Source organism: Nerophis ophidion, linkage group LG09 (genome assembly GCF_033978795.1).
Source record: "Nerophis ophidion isolate RoL-2023_Sa linkage group LG09, RoL_Noph_v1.0, whole genome shotgun sequence".
NCBI classification, from domain to species: Eukaryota; Metazoa; Chordata; class Actinopteri; order Syngnathiformes; family Syngnathidae; genus Nerophis; species Nerophis ophidion.
The window spans coordinates 22,965,153-22,979,308 of record NC_084619.1 but is presented as its reverse complement, the minus strand read 5'-3'; the positions used below and the strand labels follow the sequence as shown (position 1 = coordinate 22,979,308).

General features: G+C 42.0%; 1 protein-coding gene across 1 annotated transcript in view; it reads left to right on the top strand.

Annotated features, from left to right (window-relative positions):
- LOC133559145 (uncharacterized) overlaps positions 1-13,044 on the top strand; it is a 93,906-nt gene extending 80,862 nt beyond the window's left edge. Inside the window, exons 15-16 of the mRNA XM_061910579.1 lie at positions 3,213-3,406; positions 8,006-13,044. Of these exons, the coding sequence (XP_061766563.1) occupies positions 3,213-3,406; positions 8,006-8,240 (429 nt within the window). The 3' untranslated portion in view covers positions 8,241-13,044. The remainder of the gene's footprint in view (positions 1-3,212; positions 3,407-8,005) is intronic.
- The last annotated feature ends 1,112 nt before the right edge of the window (positions 13,045-14,156 follow it).

The window sequence follows — 14,156 nt, the reverse complement described above, 5'->3', positions numbered from 1 at the left end:
TACTGTGTACTTCACTATGTATACTATTTCATACAAAATTATTGCTAGTTGATAAAAATGCCCCGAAAGTCGTGCAGCGTGGCGCTCACAATTATTTAGGAAAAAAAGTTAAACAAAACTTGGGAGTTAAAATACAAACAACCACTAGACATAGCACAATGTCATAATATGTCAAATTATGTACACAAATTAATTGGATTTGTGTACATTAGGCGCACCAGGTTCTGAGGCGCACAGTGGAGTTTTGAGGGAAAAAAAAGGATTTGAAGGGCGCCTCAGAGTTTGGAAAATACGGTATATCCTATCCTATCGTACATTACCAATAGTTACCTTTGAGTGTGCATAGACACAGAGACTTAGGTGTGAAAATACAAAAAAAACTAACTATTTAACAAATCAGACTAATTTAGTGCATGGAAACGTAGTCAATGTGTTATTCCTTTTCTGCCCCATGTGGGACCGTCTGAGTTGGTGAACATCATCTCACATCTGTTATCATTTTGTCTGGCCTGCTAGAGATTGATTTGTCATACTGGATCAAAAGAAATCCGTTCTCTGTTGATGATAGAGGAATACTATTATATTTTGTTTGCTTAAGTAGAAGTGTATTTACCTAATGCTCCCATTTCTCTACAGTAATTGTCTTTTGTAATATTTTAATCTCATCTCATTGCATTTTCAAAGTATTCAGCCTGTAGGCTGTCCTGGCTGGGTTAAGTTTTGATGAAATCCTGCGGATAAACATGGGGATCAACCTTCCCTCTTTTGGCCTGCTTCCAACAAACTAAGACAAAATGATGCACATTAGCGTGTGCTTTTCAAGGTGCTTCAGATGCATTTCTGTGGATATTTCCTGTCTGGCTCTTTTGTCTGAGGCAAGAGAAGCCTTAGTTCTGACCCCTGATCCCGGCAAGGCGACATCAATTGCTGCAAAATATTCACACGCCTGACGAATGCCAAGAGGCTGGATAAGGGAACTGAGGAATTCAGTGGTCAGACTCACAAGTTATTTCTGATCCCCACAAGCTACTTGTGGCGTGATCTCCTCAAAAAACTAATCCTTCACGTCTTGGTGGTCTGCAGGCTTTTGACGCACACATGCTCTTATCTTCCGGGCAACTCGCCAAAGTGGTATCTGTAATTATTTGCTTGCTAGAACATAGGGTTACGTATCATTTCGAGGTAAGGATGTTTCATAGACATAAATCGCAACTTCTCAATGATGTTTACATGTGATGATGTGATAAAATATGCATTTAAAGCATGCAAATATGCATTTAAAGCACAGATTGGAATAACTGTCTCGCTTAGGCACTTAGTTTTAGACCATATTGATTAAATTTTCAGGTTAAGGACATACTTGCATGCTTTATGTAAATAATAGAAGCATCTGTCTATGATGCAAATTATTGTGACAGTCAGGTTTATTTATTATGGTTGTAGTTTGAAGTGGTGCCAAACTACACAATATCGCACATAGTTGTTTTTGAAGAATCCCATTTTTGGTGAAGAATGACTGATAATCCTCACAAAGAAAAGGGGTCATGGGACCAAGCGTCTTTTTGTGTCATCCTTGCCAGTTTCGAGTAGTAAATGGCTGTCAAAGTGTCGCTAATTGTCGGATTATATCCTCAGCCATCTATTTTTCAGGCGAGAGGCATGATTTATGATCTACAAAGAGCAAAGAAGCGAGGAAGCAGCAGACCACTCGATACATAGGGTTGTAAACACGGCGCCGCCATAAATAGTTTGTCTGCGTTAGCACCTATAATAACCCTATCAGTCATGATCCGCTGCCCTGATCATATTTGTTTAGTTTTCGATTCCCTCACTTCCTGTTTTGAGAACCCCTGGGTTTGTGTTTTGGTTACTATGGATGCCGACTGGTTTCACCTGCCTCTGATTAGTGTTCAGCATGCTCACCTGCTACCTGGCACTAATCAGAGAGCTACTCATTCACGTTGTGCGGCACACTCAGTCTGGTTTCCTTGTTAGTTGTAAGCAACAGTTACGTTGGAATCTGGAGAAATCACTGCATGTAAGCAATGATATTACGGACCTTTGAGCCCTCAGGCAGTACTGCATCAAAAACCGACATCAGTGTGTAAAGGATATCACCACATGGGCTCAGGAACACTTCATAAAACGACTGTCAGTAACTACAGTTGGTCGTTACATCTACAAGTGCAAGTTAAAACTCTACTATGCAAAGCAAACCCCATTTATCAACAACAACCAGAAACGCCGCCGGCTTTGCTGGGCCCGAACTCATCTAAGATGGACTGATGCAAAGTAGAAAAGTGTTCTGTGGTCTGACGAGTCCACATTTCAAATTATAGTTGGAAACTGTGGACGCGGTGTCCTTCGGAACAAAGAAGAAAATAACTATCCAGATTGTTATAGGCGCAAAGTTCAAAATGCAGCATCTGTGATGGTATGGTGGTGTATTAGTGCCCAAGGCATGGGTAACTTACACATCTGTGAAGGCACCATTAATGCTGAATGGTCCATACAGGTTTTGGAGCAACATATGTTTTCATCCAAGCATCGTTATCATGGACGCCCAAGTTTATTACAGCAAGACAATGCCAAGCCACGTGTTACAACAGCGTGGCTTCGTAGTAAAAGAGTGCGGGTACTCTACTGGTCCACCTGCAGTCCAGACCTGTCTCCCATCAAAAACATGTGGCGCATTATGAAGCGTAAAATACGACAGCGGAGACCCCGGACTGTTGAACGACTGAAGCTCTACATAAAACAAGAATGTGAAAGAATTCCACTTTCAAAACTTCAACATTTAGTTTCGTCAGTTCCCAAACGTTTATTGAGTGTTGTTAAAAGAAAAGGTGATGTAACACAGTGGTGAACATGCCCTTTCCCAACTACTTTGGCATGTGTTGCAGCCATAAAATTCGAAGTTAATTATTATTTGCAAAAAAATATATACATAGTTTATGAGTTTGAGCATCAAATATCTTGTCTTTGTAGTGCATTCAACTAAATATGGGTTGAAAAGGATTTGCAAATCATTGTATTCCGTTTATATTTACATCTAACACAATTTCCCAACTCATATGGTAACGGGGTTTGTAAACAAGCTGTTGAATTCTATTATCAAAAGTCACCATTCATGATTTTTGTACAGCTCTTGTCATATTTGTCATTGCGTGTGTTCACAATGTCAACGCAGTCTTTTTTTTCTCTCTATAAAGGAGAAAGACCAGAGAAAGAATGTGACCATCGGTAACCTAAGCCAGCTGGTGTCTCCGCAGTCTCCTGCCATGCTACTTTTGGTGCAGGAGAGCCGTGGACCTGACGGCTATTATGGCTTCACGTGCCGGTACACTGAAGGCAGTGGTTTGGTGGTGGTCAGGGTGGACAACTCGCAACTGTGTGTGGATGACAGGTAGGGACCTATGACCTGTGATGGGCAAGCTACTTGCAAAATGTAATAATCTAAGCTACAAGTTACTCTCGATTAAATGTAGCTAAGCTCCAGGGAAGCTATTCCCAGGGAATTGTTGCACTACAAGTTGCACGGCAAAAGTAGCTTGTAACATCAAAGCTAGCAGGGGATTTCTATCGATGTGCTCACATGTATAATATCAATGTTAATGTAACTGAGAGTGTACAAATGGATCCAATAAGGGTCCATTACTATTAACTATCTGTCATTTCAATCAATAAATTGATCATTCAATGTTTACTTATATAGCCCTAAGTCACGAGTGTCTCAAAGGGCTGCACAAGCCACAACAACATCTTCGGCTAAGATCCCACAACAGAGAAAGGAAAAACTCAGCCCAATGGGACAATGAGAATCCTTGGAGGGGACCGCAGATGTGGGGACCCCCCCTGGGCGACCAGTGCAAAGGACATTGAGTGTATCCAGCATAATATTGTGAGAGTCCAGTCCATAGTGTATCCAACATAATAGTTAGAGTCCAGTCCATAGTGGGGCCAGCAGGAGACCATTCCGAGCGGGGACAGGTCAGCAGCGCAGAGACGTCCCCAACCGATGCACAGGGGAGTGGTCCCCCCCGGGTCCCGACTCTGGACATCCAGCACTTCATTTGTGGCCACCGTACCTGTGCCCTCTCCTCCACAAGGGAGAGGGGAGCTGAGAGAAAAGAAAAGAAACGGCAGATCAACTGGTCTAAATAGGGGGTCTATTTAAAGGCCTTGACTACAAGCAGCGGTAAAGTTTAGATCCATGAAGGAAAGAAGAAAGTGAATGAATGTTTATAACTGAATACATTTACATATTATTTTTTTTAAACAGAATATAGAATGTGAGATATAACAGGATAATGCATACGTTTATCATTTTTTTTCAAAACGCTTACAAAAAAGTGGGACCCCATTTTTATGACTTGATTGGGTTCCTGGGACCCCAGTTTGAAAATTCCTAGCGCTACCACTACTGTCAACAGAGGAGAAAAGATGCTTTATTTAAATAAATATATTATTTATAAAGCAAGTTCGAGTTTCATTGGAACATTTTCACTTAGTCCCGGCCTTGGCGTGCTGCCCGCCTTGGCACACATTTACAGTATGTGCCCTCTTTTTGGGATTTCAGAATATGGTCAGCCTAGGGTAGTTCTAGCTTAACTGTTAACCTCACCCGGGCTAATAAATGCTGTAATTGCCTGTGTCCAAGCTTTGTCTTGTGTAGTTAGTCAAGCTTGACTCAAATAGTAGTCTATATTTCTGGAGAGAGTGATGGCGCCTTCCCGGTTTGGGTAAAGGCCTTCCCTCCTCAGCAAACCCAGTTTGTCCCAGAAAGAGGGTCAATTATCAATAAACGTCAGTCCCTGTTCTCTACAAAAACTAGCCAGCCAATAGAGAAACTAATCTGCTATACCTTTCATCATTGCCTCTCCCAGGTAGAAGTTCAGAGACAAGTACTCGATGCCAAGACATCTTTCTAGCGAGTTTACAAGTCCTAGCTATGTTTGTCTTTTTAATCTCTGACTGTCTCATCCCTGTGTCATTGGAGCCGACGTATACAACTATGTTCGCATAGCCAGCTTAGTTTATTAAGGATCCCCATTAGTCTACATTGCAGTGGAGACTATTCTTCCTGGGGTGCAGCTAGTGGTGCAATTAGCCTGTTGTACATGTTTACTTGGCCCGCTGTGAGTCAGCTCCCTAATACTAGCTTCAATGTCAGATGCTCTTGACCCGGGATTACACTTAATTATGGCTGGTTTACTAGACTATATGTTCCGAGTGATGGTGTCCCCTATGATGAAAGTTTGATGTCCGGTAGACTGGGGTGTAGGACTAGCTATAAAGGCTAAATATATTTTCCGTCTCAACGGGTTCACCATGGCTTGTATGCCACTTAGGGCTGCTACAAACAGGGCTAGTCAGCTCGCTACAGCGAATGCTTGCAAACGTTTCTGAGGTGTCTAAGGTTACAAAATTACTCTGCTCTAACTGGTGGACACTGCCCTCTAGTTGGGCCAACCTATCCATGAGAACAGTGCATGAAAATAGATACATGGAAACCTTTAGTACAGCGATTCTCAAAACTGTAGTAGAAGTACCACTAGTGGTATGTGTGCTCCATCTTGTGGTACGGCAAATAATCACTTGATTAAAATACCGTGTTTTATTTTACTGTTTTCAAACACAGTGTTACTATTTAAACTGTCTGTATGGTTACAATGGCCAAAAATATAAAATACTGTATAGATGATAAGTAAAACCTTTGCCTTGTTTTTAATGAATACTTAGGCCTACTGTGCTACTGTATTTGATGTAGTTCATTGTTGTAGTACTTGGCGAGCCACGTTTTTTCTGAGGTGGTGCTTTAGTAGATCAGGCTCTAATTCCTTGTTAAAGGTAATGTTGAGTATTAAACTCTGCGACTGTTTTTTTTGGATATTGACCACGTTGGGGTTCCGGTCAGAGAACACACGGTCATCATTTGGACTCTTCCAACTTTAATGGTGCATATTGGGTTATATTAGGTGCAGTTAGTATTTATAAACCACAAACAAACACCCATCAACATTTATGTAATTTATCTAAACTATACATATATATATATATATATATATATATATCCATCCATCCATTTTCTACCGCTTATTCCCTTTCGGGGTCGCGGGGGGTGCTGGCGCCTATCTCAGCTACAATCGGGCGGAAGGCGGTGTACACCCTGGACAAGTCCCCACCTCATCGCAGGGCCAACACAGATAGACAGACAACATTCACACTCACATTCACACACTAGGGCCAATTTAGTGTTGCCAATCAACCTATCCCCAGGTGCATGTCTTTGGAGATGGGAGGAAGCCGGAGTACCCGGAGGGAACCCACGCATTCACGGGGAGAACATGCAAACTCCACACAGAAAGATCCCGAGCCTGGATTTGAACCCAGGACTGCAGGACCTTCGTATTGTGAGGCAGACGCACTAACCCCTCTGCCCACCGTGAAGCCTATATATATATATATATATATATATATATATATATATATATATATATATATATCCATCCATCCATTTTCTACCGCTTATTCGCTTTCGGGGTCGCGGGGGGCGCTGGCGCCTATCTCAGCTACAATCGGGCGGAAGGCGGGGTACACCCTGGACAAGTCGCCACCTCATCGCAGGGCCAACACAGATAGACAGACAACATTCACACTCACATTCACACACTAGGGCCAATATAGTGTTGCCAATCAACCTATCCCCAGGTGCATGTCTTTGGAAGTGGGAGGAAGGCGGAGTACCCGGAGGGAACCCCAGCATTCACGGGGAGAACATGCAAACTCCACACAGAAAGATCCCGAGCCTGGATTTGATCCCAAGACTGCAGGACCTTCGTATTGTGAGGCAGACGCACTAACCCCTCTCCCACCGTGAAGCCGATATATATATATACATATACATATACATATATTATGCCTACATATATTATATATATATTATATATTATATATATATATATATATTATATATATATATATATATATATATATATATATATATATATATATATATATATATATATATATATATATATACATATACATATACATATATTATGCCTATAGATATGCTCTAAGTAAAGTACTAGAGACATAATATATTGCATTTTCACAATGGCACATGAACTAGCCACATTAGTAGCGGCAATGCTATCCTAAACAGGGAGATGTTAGCTCGTAGCATTCTGACAAAACAGCACTAATAATATTAATAAAACACCAGTAAATGTTACACAAACATAGTGATGTCTATTAATAAACTAAATGATTCTTATATAATAATTAACATACTCATATCGTCAAGGACTAGAGCACCGATTAAACATAACAGAGAAACAAGTCAGCACACATTAACACACGTCAAACGGGAAGCGGAAGTGACACCTACAGGAAGGAAGCGGAAGTGACACTGTCAAGAAAAGTATTTGAAACGTAAATAAAATGGAGAAAATCTTAACAGGTAATACATAAAGTTGTGTATCATTAGTTTTCTCTCCAGCTTGTCTGCTTCCAATTAAATCACCCTCCTCTTTGGGGTTTCAGTAAATACATGCTATAATTAGAGCATTTACAGTACGTAAGTAATGCTGGACGTTGTGGTGATGGAGTAAATTTCTTTCAGGTTTGTTGGAAACGTTCGGGCAAGCGTACGGCCCACCATTGCTGTTTTTGCTCTGACATACTGAACATTTAACACAAATGCTTTGGTAAAAATGACAGCTTTTAACATTTTAATTGAAGCAACAATGGTGTCATTTGAAAAAAAAAAAATTGGTTTTACTTTGAACAGCAAAATGAATTCTCATGTCCGAGACGTCATCATGACAGTGCAGAGACAGAACCACAGATGCTGCACAGGCTTTGATTGCAGCATCCTTGCCAAAATACATTTCCCGGGGTAACAAAAACTAATAGGGGAATTTGTGCAGTGATTCATGCTCTGAATTGTTTTTCATATTGCTTTTCTTTTAACTGCCTGTCTCAACAATTTATTCCGTAGACTTGTGGAAGTGAACGGGGCACCAGTGGTCAACTCTACAGAAGAAGAACTGAGTGACCTTCTGCTCCAGCTACCCAGGGCCCAGATTATTGTACTCCGTCAGCCGACTCCCACCCTCACCTCCCATCAACCCCCTCTGATCCTGCAGCACATGGTTAACCCTAATCCCCAGCAAACAGAGAGAGATGTGATCACCATGGAAACCCCATCACTGTGCAGGGTAATGGCTATCTGATGAAAAGGGGCATGATGGATGAGCACAAACAGAGGGAGTAAAAAAGAGAAAGCATATAAATATAGTGGGTATAAACGAGCATTTTCTTTTCTATAACGTCACAAATCAATTTGGACCGCCAATAGTTTTTCTGCATAAACAAGTTCTAGCGTACTTTGTCTGCCAGAGAATAACGAAAGCGATATATTGCTATATTTAGCAAGGAATCAGACCGCTGTAGATACTCTTTTTCAAAATAGCGTCGAGCAAATGAACTAGTGAAGAGTCTTTAGGCGACCCTAGCATGAAAGCACTCAGTTTTAACTGTGGCATTAAAACAACAAAAATAAACAACAGAAGACAGTTCATTTGTAGCTCTAAATATGGGTTTTGCTTTTCAATGTTTTTTAGTATGTGATCTTTGAGCCCATCGCAGTTAGCGCCACTGTCTCTCACAGTAGTTTTTTTGCTGTGCTCTTGTTTATACTGCAAACCAGATTAGGGTGCTTCAAATCTGATCTTTTTGCATCAGATTCAGGCCATAACAGAAGGTAGTCTATATCCGATTGGCATCTGATAAATTCAAATGGGACTTCAGTCTAAAGGCAACGACCTCTGTGTGACTTTGGGCAAATTGTGTCATTGGTGTGCGCAGGCAAAGAAACAGCCCGCCAGTGGAAGTGGATACTTTAGCACAACGTCCGGTTTCAGTGAGCGAAGCCTATTTTCAACGCCAAATTTTCGTTGCATCACTCGTCAATAGTGTGAAAATAATAGGCTATGTGTTATATAGGAATATATATTTTGATTCAGAAGAAATAGGGCTTGTTGAAGGACCGGAATTGATGCTGCCGCAACACACCAAAACGCCACAGGTTGGAGCATTTAATGCAATGCAGTCGGATAGGGACTCATGTGGCCCCATTTGCCTCAGTTTACCTGACGCATAGAACGTGAAAAATTGGGGGAGCGCACTATCCACCACCTGCTCAGTGGCCGTGTGGTTAGAGTGTCTGCCCCGAGACTGGAAGGTCATGAGTCATACCAAAGACTATAAAAATGGGACTCGTTGCCTCAGCATTAAGGGTTGGAATTGGGGGTTAAATCACCAAAATGATTATAGAGCGTGGCCACTGCTGCTACTCACTGCACCCCTCACCTCCCAGGGGGTGAACATGGGGATGGGTCAAATGCAGAGGATAATTTCACCACACCTAGTGTGTGCGTGACTATCGTTGGGACTTTAACTTTAGCCGCCAGACGGCAGTAAAGTGTTGAATATCTTAAAATGCGTTATGTAGAAATTCCAACATTGACCACAGCCACAGTTGCTATGTAGAGTGGCGCTTTCCATCATTTTCAGCAGACTGCATTGCAAAATGATTACATTTTTCTCTCACCCCGGACTCACCCCAGGAATGGGGCCTTATGAATCTCTTCCATACTGTAGGTGTGGAGGAAATTTTCTCCATGGTGACTAACGTTAAAATGCTCATTTAAATAGGGAAGTGTTGATTGGCAACACTAAATTGGCCCTAGTGTGTGAATGTGAGCGTAAATGTTGTCTGTCCATCTGTGTTGGCCCTGTGATGAGGTGGCGACTTGTCCAGGGTGTACAGCGCCTTTTGCCTGAATGCAGCTGAGATAGGCTCCAGCACCCCCCACAACCCCAAAAGGGACAGGCGGTAGAAAATGGATGGATGAAGTGAACGCCACTTTTGCACTTATTATCAATTGTACACACAGTCTGTGATCCACAACACGTCCACTAATAATACATGTGATTTTGTATTTTGCACATGCCAATTAGCACTTGTTACTTGGGATCTTCGAAGATGGAGCCTATGTCTGCATGTATCATGTATTGGTGACTTTTTCCTCTATATCAGTGGTTCTTCACCTTGTTGGAGGCTTCGAACCCCACCAGTTTCATACACGCATTCACCGAACCCTGCTTTTGTGAATTTTTTTTTTTTTTTCTTTTCAAATTCAAGACAATGTTTTTTTCCTGGTGTACAAAATCAACCGTGCATGAACTCACAACAAATTACACACCTGCAAATCAGTGTGACTTCTGCATTTTCCGTATCTACGATACGCCGATATGGAGAAGTTTTTATTTACACGATGAGTTAATACTTGCCAACCCTCCCGATTTTTCCGGAAGAATCCTGAATTCCAGTGCCCCTCCCGAAAATCTCCCGGGGCAACCATTCTGCTTTAGCATCCTCTACAACCTGTCGTCATGTCCGATTTTCCTCTATACAAACGGCGTGTCGGTGCACTCACATCATTTATGTGGCTTTTACACACACATAAGTGAATGCAAGGCATACTTGTTCAACAGCCATACAGGTCACAATGAGGGTGGCTATATAAACAACTTTAACACTGTTATAAATACGCACCACACTGTGTCATTCTTATTTGGTGTGGGTTCAAACACATTTCGGGAGAACATCCTCCCCGTAACACAACAGAACAAATACCCACAATCCCTTTCAGCACTAACTCTTCCGGGATCTACAATATACACCCCCGCTACCACCACCCCTCCATCTCCCAAATTTGGAGGTCTCAAGGTTGGCAAGTATGGATGTGTCTTGACTGGCTGCGCCGAACCCCTGAGGCCGACTCACCGAACCCCTAGGGTTCGATCGAACCCAGGTTAAGAACCACTGCTCTATATGGTATTGTAGACTAGCAAACAGTACACCTGAGTGTAATCTCTGGATACGCTTGACATACTCACACCAATTTAAATTCACTATTCCATTCCATTGCTTGTTGTTTTACAAATTTATGACACAAGAGAGAGCTGTGACTATAGACTAAAGTGATACAAATCCTACGTTTCGCTTGATAGGTAACGCGAAGGCTTGTCTAACATCTGTCAGAGGGTTTTCCTAAGGGTGCAACAATGAATGCTTGATGTAGTGCAGGGGAACTCCAGCTTGGAAGTATAACAGCACGTGTAATCTCCTATAGCAACATACAAGCTTGAAAAAAGCTTTGCATTCTGCATTATCTTCGCAGAACACACACGAACAGCTCTCTCTGAAAGTTGAGTCACGTTTGGCCTTTTGTGTGTTGTAATGCAAACCAGTGGGCTGTGGGAATAAAACCTTGGCCGCAGAAACGCCTCATTTCAGCCTCGTTCTCCCTCGTTAAGAGCCAGCGGATCGTGCAGACTACGCGGTGCAAACAGTACCAGGCTGCCGGGGGGGTTCTAATACCACTTTTGCTCATCAGTTGGTCACAGGTCACTCAGCAGTATTTTTAATGATTTGACAATAAAAAATAAATGCGGCCGTCTGTAATCCCGATGGTACGTGCTGGTTGCCAAACAAATTCTCGGGATCCTGGCAAATTGGAGCTTCTTTGGCACAGACATGGGAAAATGAAGACTGACGCAGATGACCATTATGACATACCTCCGGAAGTGTTAGAGTTTGGTGAGAAGTTTCCCAAAACCACGACACGACGCGGTGTAAGAAAAAAAAAATGCTTCCCGTCAAACGTAAACGCGGCATGGAGGAGAAAAGCAGAGCAGCACTTGCGCACACACACACACTCGCAGGCCAGTGGAGACGATGTGTCATGGCTGTCTTTATGGGAATAAATTAACACTGGGGTAAATGAGACCCAATCCTATAAACACTGCTGCTGGCAAACGAAGAAAGCCAATGGCGACCAACGAGAACCCAGAAAACATGCTCAGGATGTAACGCCCCTGCTACCATCCACTGTCCGCTGAGGCGGGGAAAGCGGAGGCTTTGCGAGTCAGGAAGACGACCTTGTACAGTATTAGTCAGAAACATCTGCAGCACATTTACATGAACCTCAACCTCCTCTTATTCAACTGCCAAGACGCCTCAGGTTGACCCGGGCTGTACCTAACACGTAGTGGCACTGAGCAACCTGTGCTACATCTGGTTCGCCTTAGCAGCCTCAGCAACAACATCCAGCGCACATTGATAAGCTCCGAATGCGCTGAGACTGCATTTTTTTTTTTCCTTTTTCCGCCCCTATCAGCCGCAGCTTCTCACTCCTCAGACCCCCATCCCTTAACCCCCTTATTCCGCCTCCTTCCCCCCACCTTGGACTCCCGCCCCTTGACATTTCGGGGCGCTTTGCATCCGTTTGATGTGGGAAAAGGGGGCATTAGCTTTGGTTTCCTGCCCAAATCCCACACAAGCCAATAAAAGGGATACAGGTCTGATGGGAAGCAAGGGAATTCCTGACCACTGAACATTAGACAAACACTCACTCTTAAATTGGAGTCTACGGCGTGTAAGAGTGAGCCGAGTTTCAAACCACCTGACTATCATAACACTACTAATACCTATGATAATAATAACTGTTTTATTACAAGGAATTTGACGACATGTCCATCTAAATGACCTTTGCAGTTCACACTCAAATTTAAATTGTCTCACGTATTCATCGAACCTGTCATAAACCTTTGTGTGTTTTTATATTGAGGTAATGATTTTGTGCCACGGCGGATAACAGACTAATCCCAGGGCTTCTGATTTCATTTTGAAGTGAGGCTTCTAGCCTTTCCTCTGGCAAATCTAGTAGCTGCACTAGCTACTTAAAAATGTCCCTAGAGATATTTGTCTGTAGACCCGCTCCTGGTCAGATGTGCTGTGTTATTTGACCTTTGTCCCTCCAGGATTAGCTTCCAATAAAGTGCACGTCCACAGAAACTGAGGATATACTGCCATCTACTGGCAGACTCCTGAAAAAGCTTTCAGGGTTTCTCAAGAATGTCTCTTGGATTATAAAGGTATTCTGATTAAAAAAATAAAAAACATTGAAAAATTGCAAGTGGCATCATCCTAATGTATTTAGTTTATCTTGTTCCCGGTACCACATTTTTTGGTAGGGATGTTCCATTTAGGGTTTTATGCTGCCAATACTGATCATCAATGAGTGACATCAGCTGATAACAATACCAATCACATGTATTAATTGTGAAATCCTCAATTTATTTATGGTGAGTGCTATTAACAGTTTAACAATATCAACATTTTAAGTAGTTGATTATTCTCTTTTATTACATACAATTGTGAGAGAAAGACAAAGCTAATCGTACACAACTAAAACAACTCTTTTAAGTAGTTTTTTTGTGCCCTCAAAGTCTCTCTGTGTCCAGGGAATTAGTCCCCGAATTTGTAAAAACATGAACAAAAACAACAACAAAAATTATTTTGAGAAAATAAATAAATTTACCTAATGTAGGCTGACCATATTCTGAAATCCCAAAAAGAGGACACATATATGCGTGCCAAGGCGGGCAGCACGCCGAGGCCGGGACTAGGTGAACATTTGCCAATGATACTTATTGAACTTGCTTTATAAATAATATATTTATTTCAATAAAGCATTTTTTCTCCCCTCTTGACAGTATAACAAAATAAGTCACACTTATATTATGTAACATTCACAGTATTAGAAAAAGGACATAAGTAGCAATATTCAAAATAACCTCTTGTATATAATATACACATAATTAATGCCTCAAAACAGGTTAATTGTATTTAAACAAAAAACAGGTAACAGCCCATTCTTTAAAATGTCTCTTCTCAGTTTAGTGGACCATTCTAATGTATTTATTGCACAAGATGTATTTAAGTCACCCAGCAGCTCTAATGTGCGTCTATTTCCTTTTGACGGCAAAACTCGAACCAACACTTCCTGTCAACAGCGTCACTTTCCTAACTTCCCCGAAAGTCCCGCCCCCCAGCCAACTCCATTGGCTAACACCCCTTAGCCAGCCGCTACAATATTTACAGCTAAAATTCACCAACTCGAGTAATATACGTATACGGTAACTTAACCCTCGACGAACATTGAAAATACACGCAACCCTAATCCAAAATGCCGGACAATTGAGGCATTTAAAAAAAAAACGCCCGGACACCCCGGACA